Here is a 26,983-nt window from a genome sequence, read left to right on the forward strand (position 1 = left end):
TCAGAGATTTTTCAAATAATATATCCCTTATTAGAAATGCTCCTAAATTAACATGGGACATGAACTTCATTCCAGTACTTTAGACCACAGTAAAATCACTTGAAGAGTTATTCACCTTTTATTTGGGGGGGGGAAAGATTCAATCAGCTATGAGCACAGCAGATGCATTTTAATGAGTCTTATCATGTGGTCTCTATCATCAGATCGGAGTACTACTGTCAAGTGGAATGAACAAAGCAGCAAGTGCCAGTACAGCAAGTCCTCGAATGGCGTGGTTTCATTATAATGTTGCTGATCCCGGCCAGGGCCGCTGTCTGTAGAGTGTGCACATCCTCCCCACGTCGGCATGGTTTTTCTCCAGGTACTCCAGTTTCCTCCCACTTCCTAAAGCTGTGCATGTGAGGTGAACTGGCGTGTCTCCATTGTCCCCATCTAAGTGGGCATGGGTGTGGCTGGGTGTGGGTGCTGTAATTTAATGCCCAGGGTGGGTGCCTGCCTTACCCCTGAGCTTCTGGGAGAGGCTCCAGCCACCCGCAACCCTGAAATGGAATAATCAGGTTGGGAAATAACTACCTTACTTGTTTTTATTCATCTTTCTTAACTACTAGAGGCCCGATGCATGAAATTCGTGCAAGAGTAGGCCTTCCTTGCCCCAGCTGCCGGCACCGGCTTCCCTCCGGCACCAGGGACCCGGGCTTCCCTTGCAGCCCCAGCTTTGTCCAGAAGGTCGTCTGGAAGGATATCCGGAAGGATGTCAGGTCTAATTAGCATATTATGCTTTTATTATTATAGATATGTAATAGTTCACATTTACTTCAATGTTTAATACTAGGAGTGTTTTGAATCTTTACTTAGATGTTTGGTGATGTTTCGGTGACCAGAAATATGCTATAGGAACTGTTGTTTATAACAATTAGCCTGTGGGAAAACTGGTTTCGTCATGTCATTTCACTTAATGTTGCAGTTTCCAAGAATCTATTGACAACATTAAGTGAGGCCTTATTGTACTTAATTTCAAAATATGTTCTCAAAGTGATCCAGGACAATATGCATTATGAGGCCTCATTTTAATTTTTTTACCCTCCTAGGATTAAACTAGGGCTAAATCTTTCCTAACCATCTATTATTCTATATAGCTAAGTGAAACTCACAGTTCAGTAACAACAGCATTGAGGAGACTTCTGAGATGTTGCTGCACTGCACTGAGAGTCACCTAACCATCACACGGAAGAGGTGTGCATTATAACCACATGACGTCAAAGCAAGTATCACAGGGCCAAAGGCTTATTTCCAGTTTGTCACTCACTGCTTGCACTTGTCCTAAAGCTCATGCCCAGATCAGTCAGCCTCTAACATTAATATTCAAATTTACTGGTAGAAACATAGGTTTGGGATTCTAAAATAGAGCACCTTGCCATGAATCATGTTTTTCTTTGTTTCAAATTAGAGTATTTCTCAAAAGGTTCCTAAGAAACATAACTTGGAAGTCAAGTGAAGAAGCACAATTAACCAGTAGCAATGGATTAGGAATTTTCTCTTCTTACCTGATGAAGTTTAATGGACATACGGATTCCAGGGACTACTACTTTTCTTAGTAATTCCATGTCAGCGAAGATCCATTCGTCTCGAATTGAAGAAATACGGAAATCTCCCTTAAACAGGGCATGCAATCCATAGAGGAATGACTCTAAATTACTGTTAAGATTGGAGATAAAACATTTACATGTTTTGACAATGGTCTTCCGTTACATTGATTCTTACATCTGGTTGTGCATCACAATCATGAGAGAGTGTTTTAAAAATAGAGATTTCAAGAACTAATGTCAGCACCCCTAAAGCAGAATTATGAGGAATAGGGCCTTTTGGCCTGGGACTGCGGTTTATGAACCACTATAATAGAGTCCATGAAACTAAACAACAGGCAAAGAGTATATAAGTTAAACGATAGTAAGGAAGGGCTAATGGAAAAGATGAAAATTTAAAATATATGGTACTTCTTAATTCTAATTCATTCGGATGCATATGTCAAGAAATACAGTTTATATTTAGAGTTCCAAAATCTAATGTACAACCATATTCGAAGTATAAATGCTCTGACAGAAACTGCAGTGAAGGATAAAAAAATTTTAAAAAAAGGTAAATTGTTAGAAAAAGAGATGTTATGGGGTGATTATTTTCTAAATGTCTCAAATCTATTAAATTCTCACTATCAATAGTTGCCTACATATATGTTAATTTTAAAAGTCAGTTCTGTTAACCACTTAGAACTCAACTATATTCAGCAAAAAGATCTATATAACATCTGAAGAGACTTTTGCAATAAATTAGCATAGTACGCTTCCATGAAAGACGATTCCAGACTTAGATCATACAGCTTCCCACAATCCCTTCCTAAAAACAGAAATGCCATTACCTAGACATATGGTGGGATGCAGTGCCCAGAGCTCTTCGTCCCAGAACACAGAGTCCATAACAAAGAGTCACCAGGGAGGAATCTTTGTCCACATCCAGTGGCTTAAAAAAACAAACAACAACAAAGAAACAAAAGACAGGGTGAAGGAGGCAGAGGTACAAATTTCTAGTTGCAAAATAAGTAAGTCATGGGGATTTAATGTAGTGACTATACGTAGCAATACCATATTGCATATTTGGAAGTTGTTAAGAGAGATCTTAAAAGTTCTCATCACAAGGAAAAAAAATTATAACTATGTGTGGTCATTGAAGTTAACTAGATTTATGATGGTGACCATTTTGCAATATATACAAATACAAAATCATTATGATGTACTCCTGAATGTCAATTATACCTCAAAAGAAAGAAAAACAAAGAATGTTAATAATCAAAAGGGTATATATGTATTTATCAAATCAGAATATATCTATTTAATGAATCAGAGAGATGAAGAAACTCAACTGGTCTCTACCTCCTCAGATAAGTTTTAATGAAAAGAAACAACAAAACACTATATGAGGAGGGTCTTTGGAATCTTTAAATAAAATCTAATACTTTATAATACCAGGATGTAAAAAAAAAAAAAAAAAAGAACCAGGTATAAAGTACTTAGATGTTTAGCTAAGATCCTAATACTCTATAGAAGAACTCCGTTGCCATACAGAGTTACAAAACTTTTTTTCCTCGTGGTAAGAACTCTAAGATCTACTCTAACAACTCAGGAGGGTACTGCCTCGGTAATGGGAGAAAAATCAGCTCCAGACTAATGGCTGGTCCCTCCTACGAAAGCTTAAAAGCAAGCTCAGAAAAGATCCAACTGTCCCCAAAGAATTTAATTGTCACAGAGTTAAGGTCAAGAATATTTATAGGACTACAAAAATATTCAGCACCCATCAAGGTCAAATTCATAAAGTCCAATAAGAAATTGTCAGGCATGTGAAGTAGCAGAAAAATATGACCCATAAAAGAATAACCAATTAATCACTCACTCAATCAAAATTGTCCCAAAATCGACACAAGATGTCAGAATTAGTTAATAAGGACACTGAAAATGTTATTTCAACTGTTCAAAAAGATAGCGGAATGACATCATGCTAAGTAGAAACATGAAAGATTTATACAAAAGACAAGTTAAACCTCAAGAGATACCAAAAATGCAATGTTTGAGATTAAAAAAAAAAATGCTGCACAAGATTAACGGCATATGAAACAATGCAGAGGAAAAAATAAGTGATTTTAAAATATAGCAATAGAAACTTTGCAAAATTCAACAAAGAGATAAAAGAGACTGAAAAAGGCATCAGTGAGCTGTAGGACACCAGGCAGCCTAATATGAATATAATTGGAGTTTCCAAAAAAGGGACGAGGAGGACAGAAAAAAAAATGTTTGAAAAAATAATGGCTGAAATATTTCCAAATCTGATGAAGACTATGTACTTAAGACTAAAGCAGGTACTACATCTAAAGACAGTGAGTGTGTACATCCAGACCACAGTAAAGATGCCAGTTGTCCAGGTGGCTCACTATGCTCTCAGATACAGAGTAATCTTGTACCTAGGTGGTCCAACTACACCAGACTTTGCTTGGAAAGCAATAGTGGTGGTAGTAATTAGCTTTTGGAACCACAGGCCTTGCTTGGTATTGTGATTGTGTTACATGGAGTCTAACTAGGGGAGCATCATAGCCATGAGGGCCATGAGACCTAGAAGGAAAGTTGCAGTTGATGAAGTCTATAACTCACCTTATTTTTAGGATAAGACAAGTTATCCTGAAGTGTGATTAGGAACCAAATGAATTACATACAATCAACCAAGGTGAAACAAATTTTGGATCCTCAGCCTAGACCCGTGGTCAGCAAACTGCGGCTCGCGAGCTACATGTGGCTCTTTGGCCCCTTGAGTGTGGCTCTTCCTGAGCCTTAGGAGTACCCTAATTAAGTTAATAACAATGTACCTACCTATATAGTTTAAGTTTAAAAAATCTGGCTCTCAAAAGAAATTTCAATCGTTGTACTGTTGATATTTGGCTCTGTTGACTAGATCATTGGTCTAGGCCAAGCACGTCAAACTCAAAGGCTAACATGGGCCAAATAAACAAGGTTTAAGTTTCTGTGGGCCACAAAAAAGGAAAAGCTTCAATTTTCATAGAAACGTAGGTTTATTTCAATAGAGACATGCTGAATACAAAGGGCTGAAATAAATGAGTAATTGTTAACATAAAATAATAGAACATTTTAATAAAAATTAGTATTTTTTCTTGAACATTAACTTACCAGACACTGAATAACTGCATAAATTAATAAGCATAACACAAATAAACCTATTTTTCTTGTTCTGCTCAAGCGAAATATTTCCTGTTGCGCACATCAAACAAGTCAGTACAAGACTAATGACGTGGCAATCAGCTGCTAAAATATGCGCTGCTAATATTAGTGGGGAGAAATGGTGTGCCTGCGTGTAAGGCACGTAAGGGAAATGAATGCAACACGATTATAGTAATCAGTCATTAGCGAACGTTTTAGTTTGTTATTAATAATTATGTATAATAGAATATTGTAAAAATTAAGTTATGAAATTTTTATTAAAATGTTTCTTACATACCATTATATTAGCTGGGCTGCAAAAATATTCGCATGCGGCCCGCGAGTTTGACATGCTTGGTCTTGGTGAACAGTCATATTGCCCACATTTCAAGTGTTTAACCATAGCCAGATGTGGTGGTTTAGTAACTACCACACTGGATCAGCATAGAACATTTCCATCATCACAGAAAATGCTGTTAGACTGCACTGGTTTAGACTTTGAATTTGGTTTGCATTTGGGACAGATATTAAATTATTCTGGTGTGTGAGAGTGTGTGTGTGTGAGGTGCTACAAAATGTAGAATTTAAGAAGGAGCTGCCTATGACCTGTAACCTAATTTTGTGTATACGTATGTGCACACGCAGGATGGAGGCCATGCTAATTAGAGGGTGAGATTATGACCCTGCAGGTGAAAGAATGAGGCAGAGTTGTTTTGGCAGAGTTGGTTAGTTTGGCCCAACCATTCTGAACTAGACAGGTCAGAAATAGGAAGGCCTGGAAAAATTGACCTCATAATGAAAAGATAGTCTTCTCATCTTTAGGAAAACGGTTCAGAGTTATAAATGAAATAACTCTACCTTTGCCCTTCGGGAAGAGCAATACTCGATCCAGTTGAGGTAAATCACACAGAAACTCTCCCTGGATATGCCCGCCAGTCGATGGTCATAGTCTTCATCAATGTTGGGATTAAATGTCGGGTCTACATCCACATAATTTCGATCCGCGTACAGACGTAGTCCCTCCTGCATTGTCTCATTAGCTAGCCACTCTTCTAGCTTAGAAGAGGTTGTAACATAATAGATGATTCCCTAATGAGGAAAAGATAAAAGCAAAAATTTGAGCTAAATCACATTTGAATTAATTTCAACCTTCAGTAAATTAATTTCAACTGTTTATATTGACAATACAACTGAAAAATGTATTATTCTGGCTCAATATTATAAATATACATCTTAAGAATGCTATAATAGTACCTCAGGTCTTCCTGGATGAAAAAAACATTTAATACTTTTAAAATTACAACCCACAAATTCAGCAAGGCAACTTCAAAAATAATTCTAGTTTACTGATTTTGGGGCTTTTGAATTTAGAATGTTTTAAGAGAGGTGAAAAGCCTTTATTGTGGTGCATTGCTTTTGAAAATTTTCTCATAGAAAACTATTAAATCATCCTGTTATCCTAGCTGAAGTTATAGAAATATATTTAACTAGAGGCCCAATGCATGAAATTCGTGCAAGGGGCTTGACCCTCGCAGCCCCGGTTTCGTCCAGAAGGTCACCTGGAAGGCCGTTTGGCTGTCCGGTCTAATTAGCATATTACGCTTTTATTATTACAGATGATAAAGCAATAGAAATATACATACTTAGAGACAGAAAATGCCACACACACATGTAAAATTTGTAAAATCAATCTATCATCCTGAGGTTGTGTTTAACAAAACATTAAATAGAAGACTCAAGTTTCATCCCAGTCAGCACAAGTAAGGTGGTATATATAGCTAACAACACAAAATATGAAAAATTCAGATAAGGGTCATTAAAATTTAGCACATATTTTCCTCCTGAAAATATTGGCTTTGCCTGCAAGCTCCCAAATCATAACCATGATGTACTTCTGCAAAATCTTCAGCAAAAACAAAAAAATAACAACAACAAAAACCTGTGTGTAGTATAGAACTAACCCTGCCCAAAGAGTTTTGGGCTTTGCACTTGGGTCCTGGGACGTAGGCTCTAAAAGAGTTTTTGTTCACCTGGAGTCTTAGAGCTTTGACCTCTAGAGGGGCTGGAGACTAAAGTTGGACATGTAGGTGCCCAATCACATCTAAGTGATTTCACTCCAAAAAAAACTCTCCACCCTGAGGCCCAGATGAGCTTTCTGATTGGCAACACTCTGAGTATTATCACACACTTGGCAGGAGAAACAGGCATTGTTGGTGCAATTCCACTGGGAGAGGACAACTGGCAGCTCATGCCTTGGTATCTCTGAACTCTGCCCTATGTGCCTACTTGGCTGATCTTCATCTGTATCCTTCCACCTTAATAAATCCTACCTGTGAGTATAATGGCTCTGCTGAGTTCTGAGTCCTTATAGCAAACTATTGAACCTGAGTGATCTTGGTGACCTCTCAAATCTTGCAATACTTTTATTCAACTTGTTGAAAGTAGTGCAAAGCAGTGGTTAACAGCAAGGGCTTAGGAGTCAGACAAGCCTAGATTTTAAATCCCTAACTTTACTTGCTAGTTAGAGATCTTTGGGCAAGTAAACTTCTAATTCTTAATTTGTTTATTTGTAAAACAGGGATGTAACATTACTTTAGAGCAGTGGTTGGCAAACTCATTACTCAACAGAGCCAAATATCAACAGTACAATGATTGAAATTTCTTTTGAGAGCCAAATTTTTTAAATTTAAACTATATAGGTAGGTACATTGTTATTAACTTAATTAGGGTACTTCTAAGGCTTAGGAAGAGCCACACTCAAGGTGCCAAAGAGCCACATGTGGCTCGCGAGCCGCAGTTTGCCAACCACTGCTTTAGAGAATTAGGTAAGATACATGTATGTGTATGTGTGTGTATATTCCTCAGCACATTACTTTAGAGAATTAGGTAAGATACATGCATGTGTACCTGTGTGTATATTTCTCATCACAGTGCCTAGAACATATGAGCTACAAATGGTAGCTACTAACATTAATGAACAATGAATAAGTTTCACTAAAGAAAAAAACAGAGGAAACCTTCATAGGTATAATTTAGTGACTATACTGGATACTAGAGAATTGAAATCACTATACAGAAGCAAAGCACAAGTTAAAAAAATTTATATATATATATATATATATATATATATATATATATATATATATGTATATATATGTAAAATTTTATATATATCTTTTTCAAGAAGAGTCTTCAGTTACTAGAAGAGCTAAGCAGGCGCATACCCTACCTTGACATAGTAAGTGGTGAGTACTTTTCGAAGATCAAAGACTTGAAGCATAGAAGCAGCACTGTTGTCAGTGATGCTGTAACCCTCCAGAATATACTTGGTGACTATGACTTCCCAGGCCAGCCAGCGCTGGCTAAATGCAGCATTGAATGACAGCACATGAGGAACATGGCCGGGTTCACAACAGCAAAACCCTTCGTCTTCTTCCACACCTTCAGTTATGGCCTCTACTTCCCGCTGTTGACAGTAAGTTCCTTAAAAAAAGAGAGACCGAGACCACTTACAAACAAAGGGAGGACAAAATCATAAAGTGGGAAAACAAATGCTCTAAAGACAAGAAATCTAGAGAGAAGACCTTCTATAGCAAATGAAAGTATGTGACTGATTGCCTTAGAATGGTCATTAACAAACAGAAGCAAGCTCCTGAGACCAGGCACACTGTATATTCATCTACAGAATCACATGCATTAGCACATTCAAGGTTCTGAAGGTCTGTACTGTGGAGTAACTAACCTCCTTCATTTTTATCCACCAATTCCCAAACTTTTCAAATTGGGTTTATAACTGCATTCCTATCAAATGAAGACCAAATAAGTAAAAGTATATCTCATGAGGGTTGTGTTAATTCTGAAAAGGAAGAGTGGAATGAGAAATGAATCATCCCAGGGCACCTAATACAGATGGATATGCAGAACTCAAAAGAATGAAAGGTCTGTTTACCAGCATCATGTCCACGCTGCAAGCCAATATGTTATATACATCCTGCTAATTTGGCTGTATAACTTGTAACAATTCATTATAATTTAATGTTAAATACATAATTAAAATTTTTCTGTTGCCAATTCCAATAATATGTATAAGATTACATAACTGGCATTTGAGTTTTACCTGCTGATACAAGTTTCAATTATGTATGTATGAAGACTGATTATTCTGCACTAGCAAACAATGCTTTGAAGTTTCCAGCAAACAAAAGCCCAGGACCAGACGGCTTCACAGGGGAGTTTTACCAAACATTCAAGGAAGAACTAAAACCTATCCTCCTCAGACTACTACAAAAAATTCAAGAGGAAGGAACACTTCCAAGCTCATTCTATGAAGCCAGCATCACCCTAATACCAAAACCAGGTAAAGACAACACAATGAAAGAGAATTACAGGCCAATATCCCTCATGAACATAGATGCCAAAATCCTCAACAAAATCTTAGCAAATCGGATCCAGCAGTACATCAGAAAGATCATACATCACGACCAAGTAGGATTTATCCCAGGGATGCAAGGATGGTACAATATCCGCAAATCAATAAACGTGACACATCACATAAACAAATTGAAAGAAAAAAACCACATAGTCATATCAATTGATGCAGAAGTTACATTCTTTTATACAAGATACTCATCAAACAAGCATCCTCTGCATTAGTGTTATTGAAGTAAAAATACAAAATGAGATTAAATATTGAATTAGACTCACAGCAATCTAATACTAGCAAAATATCACCCATCACACTGATGTTAATTTTTATTTTGTCATGTGGTCTTGCTTCTATTTAATTTGTAAATTCTTTATATTATATAAGAACTTAAATATATTAAATTGAATTATAATAAAAATAACAAGTGGTGCTATACATTTTTTTTCCTTTAGAGAGAATGTATATACCATCCATGTTTAAAACACACCGCTTTGAAAGAAAAAGGTGCCAGGAAACCTAGTCCGACATGGTGGTGGTGGTGTGATAAAAGATATGCTGAATAGATAAGCTTAATCAACCTAATAAAATGTATGATTAGTTCTCTAGAACCATCAGCAATTTTATTATTTTCTACTTTAATTATATTGGCAAACACTTCCAAAATAATGACACATTGTAGTAACAAGAAAAACTGTCTTGAATTTGACAATAACAGGAATGCCTGCTGTAGTTGATAATTGCCCATGATATGACTATATACATACATATACATTTTTCTTTCAGAATAGGGACATATGTAATCTTATAAAGTATTCTTCAAAGAATTAATGGAAATAAAATTCAATCAAATGTCCTTTGGCATCTTTCCAGAGAATCATATTACATTGTTTACTGTGATCTATTAAAAGAAGATGAATTCTACTAATATGCTATTTTAGTACTTAAATTAACTTAAAAGAACCAATTACTAAATTGGTGAGGGGTACTTAAAGTATTGCTGGGTTTTGCTTATTCTGGGTTCTGAGGATTTTTGCACCGATAGTCATCATAAGTGAACTAAACTATAATTACATTTTTAGCCAGTTTGATCATCTTCTGGTATCAATATTACACTGATTTTGTAAAAAGTCTTGAGAAACTGTCCTTCTTTACCCATGGGCTAGAACAGATTAGAGAAGTAAGAAGAATCACTCAATTTCTAGAAGGAACTTCCTGGCCTGGGTTTTTTAAACTGTGGCATGAAGTTGGGTCTATTCCTTAGGTTTGATATTCGTTTTATTACTTCCTTATATTGACTTTATCCTCTTCTTTGGAAGGCAGTCAAAGGTTTTTAAGTAAAGGAAATAACACAAAGAGCTATATTTGTGCAGATCACTTTGACAGTGGCGTTTAGAGAAGAGACGTGGCAAGAGGGTTCTGACTTTTACTCAGGAGACACAGGGACCTTGTTCAGAGTAGCAGGAAGTTAATAAGGTATGAATTAACACAGGATATTTTTACTTTACCAAACAAACCCCAAGAATATTTTCTAGCCCTAGCCTGTTTGGCTCAGTGGATAGAGCATTGCCCTGTGGACCGAAGGGTCCTGGGTTCGATTCCGGTCAAGGGCACGTACCTCAGTTGCAGGCTCCTTCCTGGTCTGCGCCCTGGTCGGGGTGCATGCAGGAGGCAACCAATAGATGTGTTTCTCTCACATCGATATTTCTCTCTGTCTTTCCCTCTCTCTTCCATTGTCTCTAAAAATCAATGGAAAAATATCCTCAGGTGAGGATTAAAAAAACACACAAAAGAACCCAAAATAATATTTTCTACTTCAACATACCCAAGTAATACATTTTGCTTTGAAAATTAAGGCAACAACAAAAAGAAAAAATAAGTACAGGAATTGATATTAATAATTGAAAACGGAATTTTGAGACTTGGAAAGGGATTCTACAATACCTACAAGGATCTACTACCAATTACCTAGATCTTTCAGTCACTTGATAGTGAAGATAACTGGTAAAATAAATAAATAAATAAATACATACATACATACATACATAAATAAATAAATAAATAAATAAATATTATGAAAACTAAGATATGTTAGAATTAATTTGAGTAAAAAATGAAAGAAATCCAATTAGCATGATTTTATTTTACCTATAATGTTTGACTTAGAAAACTGTACTTGGTAGAAGTAACTTTTATACAAAAAAAAGTTTACATGATAGAAGCTGTAATCAGACAATTCCGATAGAAAAAATGAATTGGTAACTCAAATCTTGCCATAAATTTACATAGAAAAGAATCTTGAAAAATGAAATAAATATGAGGAAAACAGGTCAAGAAATTTGTTTAGTTAAATGTCACTTAACTTAGCATCCACAAGAAGAGACACTAAAATCGAAGGACTTAAATTGGCTTAATGGAATTTACCAGAAAACACATAAAAATGCTCAGCAGATCCAAATATCTGCCTGGCAAAATACTGACACTCTTGACTAATATTTTGAGGGGTCAAAGGTAGCTACAACGGGGCCAATGTTGTGAAGGAAAGAAGTTCTGGAATAAAGGGAAAGGAGAAAAAGCTCTACATTTACATTATCTAATGACTCTATAAAATTAAATATGAATTATATGCTAACTGCAGTGACAGGTGCTGGACACATAATGATGAGTGAAGCAGGTCTGATTCCTGCTCTTGAGGAGCTTACAAAATACAACCTTGAGCCTGGCTGGCGTGGCTCAGTGGTTGAGTGTGGACATATGAACCAGGAAGTCACGATTTGATTCCCGGTCAGGTCACATGCTTGGGTTGCACGCTCAAGCCCCAGTGTGGGTTGTGTAGGAGTCAACTGATCAATGATTCTCTCTCATCATTGATGTTTCTATTTCTCTCTCCCCTCTCCCTTCCTCTCTGAAATCAATAAAATATATATATTTTTAAAAATAACCTTGAGCCAAACTCAAGCCAACAATGATTTTTAAAGGGTTGTTTAGAAGACAAATATGTAACAGAGAATGTACATAGGCCCAAAAGTTTATAAACACAAATAAACATAAAATTAAAACTATGCTACTCACTAAGGAGCTAAAAACAGAGTAATAATAGAGATAATCATGTAGGACAGGTGGTTCGAGAAGGCTTCTCTGAAAAATGGACATTTAGGCTATTACTTCAAGATAATTATAGGATTAGCCAGATGTGAGGTTGGTGGGAGGAGGGGGGATGGTTGGTACTTTCTGGGCAAAGGGAAAGGCAATAGGAATCCTTAGTAAGGAATTTAGCAAGAATCTGGCAAGAGAGTGAGGAGGTGATACAAAAAGCCAGGCTGGAGACACTGGCAGAGGCCAGATCACGCATGCTGCAGGGCATGTTAAGAAGTTGAATTCTATTTTAAATGTAATAGGAAACCATTAAAAAACTTAAGCATGGAAGGAACATTGATCAAGTTTGCCTTTTAGAACTCTTACCATTTGCAACGTCATGGATGGAACTGGAGAGCATTATGCTAAGTGAAATAAGCCAGTCAATAAAGGAAAAATACCACATGATCTCACTCATTCATGGACAATAGAGACCATTATAAACTTCTGAACAATAATAGATACAGAGGCAGAGCTGCCTCAAACAGATTGTCAAACTGCAGCGGGAAGGCCGGGGAGGGTTGGGGGGCAGGAGGTAGGGGGGTAAGAGATCAACTAAAGGACTTGTATGCATGCATATAAGCATAACCAATGGACATAAGACACTGGGTGATAGGGGAGGCTAGGGGACTGTCTAGGGCGGGGGGATAAAATGGATACATATGTAATACCCTTTGTAATACTTTAAGCAATAAAAAAAAAAAATAAAAAAAAAAAGTTTGCCTTTTAAAAAAATCCCTACAGCTGACTAAAGAATTATAGGTACTCCTCGCTATCCACATCCAGCAAGAATTCAGGTAGTAAGAGGTACTTACTATGTTCCCAAAGTGGTTTGATTTGAATTTTGTTTGGCAAATAATAAGAATTTGGATGGCAAAGGATTTATCCAAAATTTTATTTGAAACTCCTTGGTACCAGACAGTGAAAGTTGGGAGACGGACAGAATTTGGATCAAATTTTCTTTGGAGAATTGCTTTCTCTTTTTTGAAATCCTCACCCAATGATATGTTTTTATTGATTTTGGAGAGAGAGGAAGGGAGGGAGAGAGAGAAAAACACATCAATGTGAGAGAGAAACATCGATCAGTTGCTTCTCATACATACCCCAAAGGGGAACAGAACCTGCAACCTAGGTATATGTCCTGACCGGGAATCAAACCCACAACCTTTTGGTGTATGGGACAATGCTCTGACCACCTGAGCCACCCAGCCAGGGCATGATTTGGAGAATTTCTGATCAATATAGTAGATTGAGCAAATAATAAAAAGGACCCCCTTCCAATTCACACACACAGGAATACTAGATAAAATAGCCTCCCGCACATATTTGTTAAAAAAATAAAAAAGTTAAAGTTTAAAAGCAAAGGTGAAATATTCAGGTCCCAACAATTTAAAAAGAAGCTGAAGTCATAGCAGTGGTTGGTGTAGTGGTGAGTGGGTGCTGACTCTTGATGAGTCTAGTTGGATTAGATTTGAATAGCACTCGGTAAGACTCTAGAAGAGATGGAATTAAGGTCCATAAGACATGAATAGAAGAACGAGAGAGAGAGAGAGAGAGAGAGAGAGAGAGAGAGAGAGAGAGAGAGAGAGAGAGAGAGGATGAGCCACAAATAGATTACAAATGAGTAACAAACATCAACATTTACTGCCTTAATCTGAGTGTGTCTCACAAGTAAACTTATTTCCCATGAATGGAGTAACTTTAGAGAAGCACTTGTTCCATTAACAAAAGATATTACATGACATTTGTTATGTGATTCTACACCACAATAGGGTGTAAGTCTGATTTGATCCTCTAGTCAAATGCTTCTTATTTCTTATTTCAGGTTAAAAGCACACAAGGCACTTCTTAGAATACATCAAAACAGCTTAGATGCTCTCTCTAAAAAGTCCAAATGTTCACTAGATTGGAAAGATATACATTAATAGGATGTTCTTCAATTCCTAAAAAACATATTTCTATTCATACTTACAAGATATTCAACTTATAGCACTAGATAACATCAAGTTGATGTTTCTGAATGCATGATTTTCTGTGTATAAATAGTTTCATTTGTCTTATACGAACTTGTTTAGGGCTGGTGAAGGAATGGGGAGTAACTGCTTAATGGGTGTGGGATTTTACTTTGGGGAGATGAAAATTCTTTGGAACTAGACAGGGGTGGTGGTTACACAACATTATATGCCGGGGTCCAACCCCAGCGGGTCCAGGGGTCCCCAAAGGTGTGGACGGAGTCGGCGAAGAAGGAATGACATGGAGACAGCCTTCAGGTGATCATCATAGCCGGGTTCTCTTGTCAGGGTCTCCAGGTAGGTTCTGTTCAGGATCTCCAGTGAAGTTCTGGTTCAGATCTCCAGCCAGGTTCTGTCTGAGATCTCCAGCCAGATCTCCAGCCAACAGCCAAATTCTGGTCTGGATCTCCAGAGAGGTTCTGCTTAGGAACTCCAGCCAGGTTCTGTGACCATGTTCCCTCCCTAGGTTCTCCAGCCAGGTTCTGTCCAGGTTCTCCAGCCAGGTTCAGTCACCAAGTTCTAGTCAGGTTCTCTTGCCAATTTCTGTAGTCAGGTTCAGTCCAGGATCTTTTGCCATGTTCTCTCCAGCGAAGTTCTTCTGTCTGTAGGTTCTGTCTTCTTGGTTCTCTTCTAAGTTCTGTCTCTCTCTGTACTGAAGAGGCTGGCAACCTTCTACAGGAATGGGGCTCCTTCTGCGCTCCATCAACTATGTTTATAGCTATGCTCACTATCATTGCTTGCCACTCTTCTTCCGAGACTTAAATGGCCCAATCTGAGAGGTGGCCACTGATTTGCATGCGTGATCATTTAAAAAATAAAAAAAGGGGGAATTTGCCGGAAGCCAGTCCATCCTTGCTGCTTGACACAGTCACTGCAGGAAAGAAACATCTGCACAGCATATGTTTCAAGGGACCTGGCGTATATAGCATACTGTTCTTAATATGTTTGCTCCCCTTAGCGCTGTGTGTTTTAACCAAGGTCACCTCTCCGAGAAAGGTTGTTTCCCCAGGTAGGAATTTTTCCCTGAAGTCAGGGAGGGGATGCCTCTCCTAGAAAGGTTGTTTCCCCAAGTAGGAATTTTTCCCTGAAGTCAGGGAGGGGATGAAACTCCTTAACTAAGTGCCAGGCGGGTAGTTAATCACTACAAACAATCATGCTTAAGCTACATAATCTTTACTCCCTGGAATGGAGATAAGAAATGCCCTAACCTTTGTAATAGAAATTGACAGGATTAAAATCAACTGGTATAAATACGGATGTAACAAGACAATAAACAGCAGAACCTCTCTGGAGATCGAGACCAGAACTTGGCTGGAGATCCTGGCTAGGCTGCTGATCAACTGAACGCTGTCTCCGTGTCATTCCTTCTTCGCCGACTCCGTCCACACCTTTGGGGACCCCTGGACCCGCTGGGGTTGGACCCCGGCAATTATAAATGTACTAAAAGCCACTGATTTGTTCCCTTTAAAATTGATAATTTGATGTTATGTGAATTTCACTCCAATAATAATTTAAAAAAAGCTGTTGAGGACAAAGGCTTGACGTCCGTATGAAAGTAACTTGGTTAACTACTCTCTGCCTCACACAAAAGACCACACTGCCTTCTGTCAGCCATCTAACAGATACAGGGAGCAAGCACAGAACCACAGAAATTCAGCATCACCAGGAAAACAAGTCACTTATACACACTAGTGGTACTGCCTTTACATATATAGCATATTGCAATAGTGAGTCTTTTTGCAATATGAAATTTTGGGGGGAAATCTAATAATTACTCTGTAACAACTTTTCTCATTCTACAAGTCCAAAGACTAAGGATCAAATTTAAAATTTTTGATTTGCAATGTAAACACAGAAAACTCAGATACCACAGGAGTACATTATAGAAATAAAAGGTGTCCGTCTTACCTCTGAATTCAAGTCCCCGCAGCTGGAAAGTGACCAGCCCGTTGCCAATCTCTATAAGGTGTACTAATGCATTGAGGTAGTCAGAGGCAAGAATGAAACAGTCCCCTGTACTGTAGTTTCCCCACCGTCCTAGGAGCAAATCACCACAGAGACTGTGTTGTAGGGATCTGGTTAAATGTTCATAAAAGATGGAATTCAGATTGTTGTCATCTGATCCTACAAGAAGGGATTTTTTTTAAATGTTAAATTTTACTCTAAAACCACTTTATATGAATATACAAGAGTGTTAAACATATTAAAACTAATTTCCAGTTAGGGTTGTATCTTTATTTTTTGACAAGGACAATAATATTCAAACTCTTACAATTGTTATATAAAAACGAAATACAGAGTAATAGCGAAAGTTTCAGAATTTAGGGTTAGAAGTCACATAGCCGCTCTGAATCTCTGGTCCCCATCCATAAAATGCAGGAATTGGAGTATATGAAATCTAAGGTCTTTCCACCTTTTTAACAGCTCATGATCTTTTCTATCACTGTTCAATTAACCATGCAGGAGAAATAAAAAAATTTTTTTCCTAAAAATCAGAACTAGAACAAAAAGACATACTAGTAAAGAAAATGGGTAATTCAAGACTTGAACAAACAAGATAGCTCAAAACAAAGATAAATTATCAGTCAAAATAATTTGTATATTGAGATGGCTAAAACTAATTTTCAATAGAAATAAACTGTATATATAGAAACAGCAGCAAAGAACCTACAAAAGTTTAAGAAAAAAAATAGAGTAAAACATTACCCAATAAATGAAATGACAATCTTTAGAGATAACCCATGCAAGGCAATAACCTGTAAATGGATGCCTTTAAACTCAGACTAACTAAATAATAATGAAAGGGGAATGCCAGACTCTATCTTCAATAAAATGGTCCGGTATAACGCTCTGTCTGACCCCTACAAAGTATGCACACTAATTCATATTAACTCAGGACACGGTCTCTTTGATATGCAAGAATGGCATCATCAGCATTGTGAGAATTCCATGCCCCTTACAAAGACATACTAGAGCTGAGATGGTTGTTTTATCTACCAGACCGTGATAATGACAGCCATTAATATCAATTAATCCAATTTTATAATTATGAATTAATCTGATTATTATAATTTAATTTCTTAAGTAGACAGCATTGCAAGGAATCTTCAAATGAATACAAATATTTCAGTCTATTTGGGAGTAATAATTCTTTTAGTAAATTAATACATTGGATTTCTGTGGTTGGAGAAATGTGATTCACACTTTCTGTGTCAGATTACTAATGGGTGGGCCAACAAGTTTCCCAAACGACAAAACTAAGAACCAGACTTTAGAAACGGTAACACTACCAAGTGGTACTCAATAAGACCCTGTGTTGAATGGCTATTTAGCCCTCCTACATGACATCACTATGTCAATTAAGTAGATGAAGTTAAATTAACATTTACCTAAACATTCAGGGAAGGGGGGAAACAAACATATTAATAAAACACATACTGGTTAGATTACATAGTATTCAAGACAGCTAACCAATTTTACTTTGACCATGTTCTACTTTTTAAACTATATAAGAATAATCTTTGAATGGCAATTTTATCCCTATCAGTGTTCTTAAAATACATTTCATCAAATAAGAATATCAAAGTTGTAGATACTCTAATTCATGTTATTTTGCTACAGTAAACAAAATAAACCAAAAGGTATTTGGTTTAAAATGGCCATTTGGAACTCACACAGGATTGCTAACATGTTGGGAGTGAAATATATATGTAACAAATTCATTAGACAGGCTTCTTGATTCACAAACAACGGTGTTACCTGGGTTTCTATCAAGCTGGGAAGCCAATCTGGTATTTGAATGATCCACTCGTTTTGTGCTGAAGATGGCAAAATAAAACATTTTTAGTCATCTTTTTTATATTTAAAAATGCCTACTAAGAAAAAACTATACAATAGTGATGAAATAAATATTACCACTTTATGACTATCTCTGAGAAAAATCTGTGATTAGCATACTGGTAAAACTCTGCAATAGCACAATAGGTAAGGTGTTGTTTTTTTTTTACTCTCCCACATCCATCATACATAAACACAGCAGTTATTTCCTAACGGTGTGTCACCGAACAGTGTGTAGAGAGACATTCTGATGAGTTTAATGTAAAAACATCATTGAGCAGGATGAGCCTGCAACTGAGGTACGTGCCCCTGATTGGAATCAAACCTGGGACCCTTCGGTCTGCTGGCCTACACTCTATCCACTGAGCCAAACCGGCCAGGACTTGAGCTGTCTTTTATTAAGCCAGACATTAAAGAGATTTATAAAACAATGACACTTCTCACTGATTTTTTTGGTAGGAGAGAAAATTTAGTTATTTTTATTTCAAAAATGTTATTTTTGTTTATTTGTAATGGGTTTATTGTTGCTATTTTTAAAATAATAAACATTTAAATATAAGTTTTCTAATACAGTAAATATTGGTAGATAAAACCCATAGCAACAAAAACTCTTTGGAGACTTTCAATAACTTTTTGTTGTTGTTAATCCTCACCTGAGGATATTTTTTCCATTGCTTTTCAGAGAGAACGAAAGGGAGGGAAGGGGGGAGAGAAATATCAATGTAAGAGAGACTCATCGGCTGGCTGCCTCCTGCACCCACCCCAACTTGGGAGCAAACATGAAACCCAGATAAGTTCCCTTGCCTGGGAATCAAACTGCACGGCCCATGCTTTAACTGCCGGGCAACACTGTCCAGGGCTCCAATAACTTTTAAGAATGTCGAAAGGTTCTGAGACCAGACAGGTTAAGAACTGCGGCCACAGATATAATTTGGGGCTAAATTTAAGTTGTCCCAGAAGAACAGAATATTAATAACACTAAAATTCACCAAAAGGGAAAACACCATGTGTGGATTTTAGATAAAAAGACCAGAGTGAAAGTTTCAAATCCATAAGCTAGTTCATTGTTTAAATGGTAAGACTACCATTTTCACCTATATATGCCAACACGTGAAAGAGTAGGAAAAAAGCAGTCATGGAGCTGGCCAGTAGAATTACAAGGTAGTATAAGCCTTTTCTGAATCAGTGTTAATGCATATAAAATGTTAAAGCTCCATGACTCAGTAATTTTCCTTATAGACAGTCTTTCTTAAGAGAAAAAAAAGAAATTTGGAGAGATTACATAAAAGGATAATTTTTAGGCATTAGGTTTAACAGCCTGAGGAACTAAGCCTAAATGGAGAAAACTTCATGTACAAAATGGTCACTGAAAACTTATCTTAGTGAAAAAAACAATCTATACATGAAACAGAATGTATATATAAAAGCCTAAGCAACCGTTTGCCCAGTAGCTATGACGCACAATGACCACAAGGGGGCAGGCGATCCAACCTGTAGAGAAGGGATCCCGATTCCTCGCAGAACCGGCCATGGGTTAGGTTGCTGCTGGGGGACTGTCAGCCCCGAATCTGCTTCACCTGCACGCCCTCTCGAAATCTAGAACCCTCGGGGGATGTCAGAGAGCCGGTTTCGGCCCAATCCCCACAGGCTAAGCCAAGGGACCCCACTGGTGCACAAATCCATGCACCGGGCCTCTAATTAACCTATAAAAAATTAGCTCTAATAATAGCTATTTCTAAGAAAAATGTGAAATAACTAATTATCCTATATAAAACCCTAATATGCAAATCAACTGAAAAGCGGAACAACCAGTCGCTATGACGCTCACTGACCACCAGGGGGCGAACACTCAATGCAGGAGCTGCCCCTGATAAGCCCTCGAGAGGGAGGCAACTGGCAGCGGTGGCGGCGGGGGCGGGGCCAGCAAGTGGGCAGCGCCAGGTCGCCAGCCAAGGCAGTGCCAGCAAGGGCCCCCGGATCGCCCCGCCCACCGGTCACCCCACACAGATCAGCCCTGATCGCCAGCCAGGCCTAGGGACCCTACCCTATATATTGGGAACAGTTCTTAGATTTAAAAATTAAAACCTGGCAAGGCTACTCTAACACTGAAAGAACAGGATGATGCAGCAATGACATACATGGACTCTGGCTTGCACATTTCGTGGTCAGCCCTGATTCTGACACTTGTAACTAACTGTGTGACAAAGCCAATTACTTAACTTCTCTCTGCTTCAGTTTTTCTACCCATAAGATGGGGAAAATGGAACTACTGCCTCAGAAAGATCATGTTATGTACTACTTTTTATTATCAGGCCAAAAAAATGTAGCTGCCCATACAACAGTAAGACACCTATCACCTGTAGGAAAAGTATAGTCACTGCTGCATGTAATGTCCCGGATTGAGAGAGGGCACAGGCGAGGCTAAAGGACTGCCCCCCTCCCATGCCCAAATTTCATGCACCAGGCCTCTAGTGACTGTTATAATGATGTAACACTATATAGTATAAAACTTCAGAGTATTATTAACATGGAACAATTCCAAGAAATAGTATTAAAAGAAAAAAGAGAAAAATCAGTATATCCAACTAAAATTATGTTTTAAAATCTTATAATATATTAACCAATGTAACCCCAATAAAAGTAATTCAAAAATCTTATAAATAGAAAAAAAGGTTGAGAAATAAGGAGTAATTATTCTCTGACTCTTCTAATTTACATAATTTTGAAACTTTTAGAAGTATTTATAAAATTTTAGCAAAGTAATTTAACACAAACAATTAACAATCCTGGTTTACGTATAATTATGCTGTCAATTTTTTCTAATAAAAAAGATAAACTTGGCTTTAAAATGCTTTATTTTACTCACTTATAGTCTCTCTCCCAGAATTTCACAGGTCGAACATATGAAGTGATGAATATTGCACTTCCCAGGAAGGGGTTCAGTGGGGTGGAAAAGAAGGCTGATACAGCAGCCTGAACAAACAACATGGCTGAATCTATGGGAAAACTGGTTAAGGACCTTAACATCCATCTGAGTGCACACACAAACAATACACACACACACACACACACACACATCTCACAAACATGCTGCAATTATAGCAATGAGAAAAACGATGTTCATAAGAGGAATACAGGAAAGGGTGCCACTGGACAGCACATGGGTAAGACACAGCGTGATGAAAGGCACGATGCTCGGAAGGGAGCTAAATAAATATCTGTTAACAGGTATTAGATAAAAGCCCATATGTCACTTCTGGGTAGACACACTTGGATTTAATTTTCCAGAGGATAAAACTAAACTTTACAGATACCAAAAAAAAAAAAAAAAAAATCATCTACATTCCAAAATCTATGTGGTTCACTAAACATTACTTTTATTTAGAAAGTACTTTTAAGAAATGATGAGGCCGAAACCGGTTTGGCTCAGTGGATAGAGCATCAGCCTGCGGACTGAAAGGTCCCAGGTTCGATTCCGGTCAAGGGCATGTACCTGGGTTGCGGGCACATCCCCAGTAGGAGATGTGCAGGAGGCAGCTGATCGCTGTTTCTCTCTCATCGATGTTTCTAACTCTCTATCTCTCTCCCTTCCTCTCTGTAAAAAATCAATAAAATATATTAAAAAAAAAAAAAAGAAATGATGAGAATAAAAAATAAATTTAAAAAAAAAAGAAATGATGAGAATAGAAGATTTTAGACATACGATTATAAAAAATGTTTTGTATCTTCATTTAAAAAATATTTCTAGCCGAAACCGGTTTGGCTCAGTGGATGGAGCATCGGCCTGCGCACTGAGGGGTCCCAGGTTCGGTTCCGGTCAAGGGCATGTACCTGGGTTGTGGGCACATCCCCAGTAGGAGATGTGCAGGAGGCAGCTGATCGATGTTTCTGTCTCATCGATGTTTCTAACTCTCTATCTCTCTCCCTTCCTCTCTGTAAAAACATCAATAAAATACATTTTAAAAAAATATATATTTCTAAACACATTTTGTATTTATTGAAAATTCATGATAGATCAGGATAATCTAAGAGAATTATGTAATGTCTAATCATGGGGGTGTACACCTGAAACTAATATAATATAGTATGTCAACTGTAATTGAAAAATTAAAAAATGACTTTAAAAAATGCTTGGACTTTAATAGTCATATATATAAACATAACTTTTTAAATCAGCATTATCCTATATAATAAAAGGGTAATTAATATGCAAATTGACCAAACAGCTGAACTGGTCGCTATGACACACACTGACCACCAGGGGGCAGACACTCAACACAGGAGCTGCCTCCTGGTGGTCCGTGCACTCCCATAGGGGGAGTGCCGCTCAGCCAGAAGCTGGGCTCATGGCTGGCGAGTGCAGCGGTGGTGGTGGGAGCCTCTCCCGTCTCCACGGCAGCGCTAAGGATGTCCGACTGACTGACAGCTGGGGAACAGGCCTAGGCCGTCAGTCAAACATCCCCCCAGGGCTCTCGCGCTGCAAGAGGGCGCAGGCTGGGCTGAGGGAACCCCCCAAGTGCACAAATTTTGTGCACTGGGCCTCTAGTTTAATTATAAGACTGTAATACTTTTCTCATGTCCAGATTATCTGTGGGGCACAGATGTTAATACAAGTTAAACAATCAGTATAGGTGTGGACTCAGAGAATAGCGAGTTTTTGATAGTTTACCACATGGTAACCTATATATTACGCCTGTGAAAGGTTATCCCTACAAACCAACATTTTCATCAAGGATATGACTGCCCTTTCTTATAAAACTTTTATGAGAAGGATACGGGGCACTGCAAAGGGCTGAGCAAAAGCATGGAAAGCAGAACCCCATGTAATTTGCCATGGGGCAATGTAAGTGTACACAAACTGCAGTTTATAAAGGAGCTCCCAAAGCTGTGGAAGGATAAAGAAAGAAGCAATCAGTGAAATACATTGGGTACTTGAAAAACAATAAAACACCTCTAAAATGTTGTCTACCTAGTAGGAAAATGGTATTGACATTATTTTCCATTTGTATAAAAAAGAATATATCAACTTCTAAGACATTATATATTTTTAAGTAAAGACAGCTAGCTGATTTATGAATTGTGTTCCATCTGTTTAAAAAATTTTATGTCCTCTATTGGCTATTGACTACTACAACAAGCAAAACAAAAGGTAGAAAATCCAGATGTCTGTAACGCTAAGTAATGCATATATATTTTGATTCTAAGATATTTCCCTCGAATTTTAGTGCTCTGCAAACTGGGTGTGTTTTAAATGCAATGTCCAAAGAAATCTAAAAGTAGCCAGGCAGGGGATAAAGTTGTAATACAGTGTCACTGCCTGTTTGCCTCAGAATTTACATGTATATTAAGCATCTGCATGAAACCTCAATTGTTATTGTCAATGGAAACACAACATACTTTTAAATCTTATTTAAATTAGGGTCTGTTTTGTTGTTTAACATGTCTTCAACAATGAAACAAAATTAGTATACATGCCCAAGACTGCCTCTGCATGCTAGGCAGTACAAGGCCCAATTCTCCAAACAGATCACAGAGTCTTAAAAGCAAGAGGTTCTGACTCACTCAGTGCCATGATTCATGCACCTATTTAAATCGTTTAGCTGATTTACAATGAACCTGTTTAACTTCCAATTTAAAAAAGAAATAACAACTTCAACCAATTAGAAAATGCAGATGAACCCTTGCATTCTTTGTTATGGCCCCAAACTATGCTGGTGATTTTTGGTACTAATGTGTTCAGGATGACAGGAAGTAAAAGCGGGATGTATATTATCAAGATGCCATTATAACTGCTTAAAAGCAATTATTCAGAAAACTGTCCAGAGTCTAGATGTGAAAGGGACTGTACTCCAATTTTGACTGTAATATTGAAGAAAAAATAACATACAATTACACGGATAAGTAGTTAGTGGGTAAAAATATTTTTGTATATATTCAGAATAATTTTTTCTTAAAAGGCTATTAAATCAATAGTGCATTTTACAGTGGTATCTTAAAAAAAAATCTACCTAAAGAGAATCCTTGACTATTACTTGCTTATTACAGCTAGTAAGTTCTATTAAGTAGCTATATAAAATGTAAACTTCTAAGAACAAATCTTTCTCTGAACAGGGTATGCTCTCAAAAACAATTTGCTTAACAAATGAAAGCATTAAGAAGATCCAAACTTATACAAGTAAGTGCAGTGACTCTATTTCAAGGATTGTTTAGTTTATATTTTACTGCAATTTTCACTTTTTTCTAAGCCAATATAAAAAGATGCAATGCAATTTCCAATCTAAATATTTAAATTTGTGAGCCACCACATGCTTCTTTATACAAACAATTCTCTGATTAACTTTCTGGCTTCCTCCTTTGGTTAACCATGCTCACTAGAAGAGGAAATAAATAATAAAAATGCATACAAATTAGCGATTGAGCAAATATAATATCGCAATATTTTAGAAGTTAATTAGGCTAATATTTAGCATAATATTTTGAAACTGATCATCACTAAAACCTTGTTCAGATTAATGGTTTCCAATTTGTACTGTTCCCATCCTAGGTCAGATCTCTATCACATCTAAATTACTGTCACAATCTCTTAAGCTGTTCTCCATACCTTCAGGTTCTCTCTTCCCCAATTCATCCCAAATGTGGCTGACCAGGCTAACTTTCCTAAAATTGGGCTTTCATTGTGTTTTGTAGCTGCTCATATGCTTCAGCTGTTACCTATCAAATGGGATAATATATGTCAAAGTCCTTTGCATGTGGTCAGCGTTAACATGAAATCTAAGCTCTATTTACCTTACAAATAACCTGACTGCATGACCGACTTCATTTAGAAAGGTAGTGTGGTTCAGCAAAAAGGTCCTTGGACTGGTAAGGCAGAAGAGCCAGACTTTACCATCTCATTCGTAAAAGGACTAAAAGCACCTCTCTTATGGTGGATACCGTATTTTAGAACCATTTTGTAAACTTCAAAGCATTCTGCAATTGTCCCTATCAAACTAATTTCTGACTGCTCCCACATGGCCTGACTGCTCTGGGTACCTAGCATCTTCAATCAGCTTTCAGGTTATTTTCTCTCTCCATCTATCTCCAGCCCAGTTCAATTGTTACCATGTCTATTTCTGAAATTATCCCCAAACTACACCCCCCTTTTGGAAGACCCTATATATTTAAATATATATACTTACTGGTGTTTTTCTAATGGTTCCATATAACTTAATCTTATCTTCTTCGCTATTACAAGAAGTATGTCTTATGGATCACAATGACTAGCATTATTTAGGGATTCTAATATGCTCCAAATAACTGGTTAAATGAAGAAAAATGTTACTTAAAAGATAATGTCATGAATGAAATGCAAGGATAATACTCACTAAATAGTGTATGACTTGGGGAGGGGCTTTTTACAGAGAGAGATATTCCTCTAGTGATGAATTACCTTGTTGAAGATTATGGACATGAAGAAGAGATCCAATAGCATGGTCTCTGAAAATGCTTCATAGTCAATTTTGAAAAAGAGCACAGTGAAGACAACTGTGACATACTGATACGTAGGGCTGCTAAAGGAGGATCGAAGCAACTTCAGACCAGCAATGGTGATCATTAAAGCACCTAGTCTAGAATAAAAAGACAGCACAACTCATCAACTAATGACTAAAAACTTGAGAAAACCTACTAACTTCAGAAAAACCACCATTTTATTTACTAAGCTTACAATATATATATATTTGTAATATATATATACATATTACAAATATATATATATTACAAATTTAAACTTCTAAAAATAATTTATATAGCTAAGCAAATCACATCCAAAAATAAACTACCATAATATTCCCTTTTAATAATATGTATTATGACTTTTATCCTTTTATAAATCAATTTAAGAAACAAGTTAACAGTATTATAATTCTGACATTTGGTTTTTCAGTCTCTCGACATTTCTATTGCTTTAACATTAATAGCATTTAGCACATAAAAAAACATATTAACACTTACCCAATAACATATACCTAATGGGTAAGCCAACTATACAGGGTGGGGCAAACATAGGTTCACAATTGTTCATATGGAAAAAATACAATAATCCTATATAATAAAAGGCTAATATGCAAATTGTCCCATCGGGAGTTCAATCACTCACTATGATGTGCACTGACCACCAGGAGGCAGCGAGGAACAGGGCAGGGGACCAGCAGCAGCAGCAGCAGGGCACTGAGGGAGCGAGGGAAGGAGGAGGCAGGGAGGCAGGGACCTGATAAGCCCTGATTGCCAGCCAGGCCTAGGAACCCTACCTGTGCACAAATTTCATGCACTGGGCCTCTAGTTACTAAATAATAATACAAGAATAAACTGTGTTTCATATAACAACTATAAATCCATTTTTGCCTCACCCTGTATATGGTCTGATTTACACAGTTTACAAAAATAACCATTTCCCAAACTTACCATCTAATGTTAAAGAATAACCTTATTTAATAAGTGTCCTCTCATCAAGAACCAATCAACAATAAGATGTCTAGAGTAGTGAAATGCCAAGAGCAAAAGCAGATGTTCAGAAAAGGAAAGTCAAAGACAAAATTTCACCTGGGTTTTATTTTTAATACTAGAGGCCCGGTGCACAAAAATTTGTGCACTCAGGGGGTGTCCCTCAGCCCGGCCTCCGCTCATTTGCAATCCAGGACCCCTTGAGGGATGTCCACCTGTCAAGTTAGGCCCACTCCCCGAAGGATCAGGACTAAGCTTGCAGTCAGACATCCTTCTGGCAGCCAGGGAGCCCTTGGGGGATGTCCGACTAAAGGCTTAGGCCCCTAAGGGATCAGGTCTAA

At 37.4% G+C, this 26,983-nt stretch overlaps 1 protein-coding gene across 10 annotated transcripts in view; it reads right to left on the reverse strand.

Annotated features, from left to right (window-relative positions):
* Positions 1–26,983, reverse strand: part of PCNX1 (pecanex 1) — a 175,286-nt gene that overhangs the window by 15,002 nt on the left and 133,301 nt on the right. For 9 of the 10 annotated variants that reach the window (XM_059691932.1, XM_059691909.1, XM_059691936.1 and 6 more), the window contains 9 exons: positions 25,591–25,768; positions 22,938–23,046; positions 21,028–21,157; positions 18,084–18,142; positions 16,233–16,448; positions 7,984–8,237; positions 5,613–5,843; positions 2,414–2,514; positions 1,545–1,695 (listed from right to left, as the gene is read on the reverse strand). In XM_059691932.1, coding sequence (XP_059547915.1) covers positions 1,545–1,695; positions 2,414–2,514; positions 5,613–5,843; positions 7,984–8,237; positions 16,233–16,448; positions 18,084–18,142; positions 21,028–21,157; positions 22,938–23,046; positions 25,591–25,768 — 1,429 coding nt within the window. The remainder of the gene's footprint in view (positions 1–1,544; positions 1,696–2,413; positions 2,515–5,612; positions 5,844–7,983; positions 8,238–16,232; positions 16,449–18,083; positions 18,143–21,027; positions 21,158–22,937; positions 23,047–25,590; positions 25,769–26,983) is intronic. The other variant, XM_059691903.1, reaches the window with a different exon arrangement.

Source organism: Myotis daubentonii, chromosome 1 (genome assembly GCF_963259705.1).
Source record: "Myotis daubentonii chromosome 1, mMyoDau2.1, whole genome shotgun sequence".
NCBI classification, from domain to species: Eukaryota; Metazoa; Chordata; class Mammalia; order Chiroptera; family Vespertilionidae; genus Myotis; species Myotis daubentonii.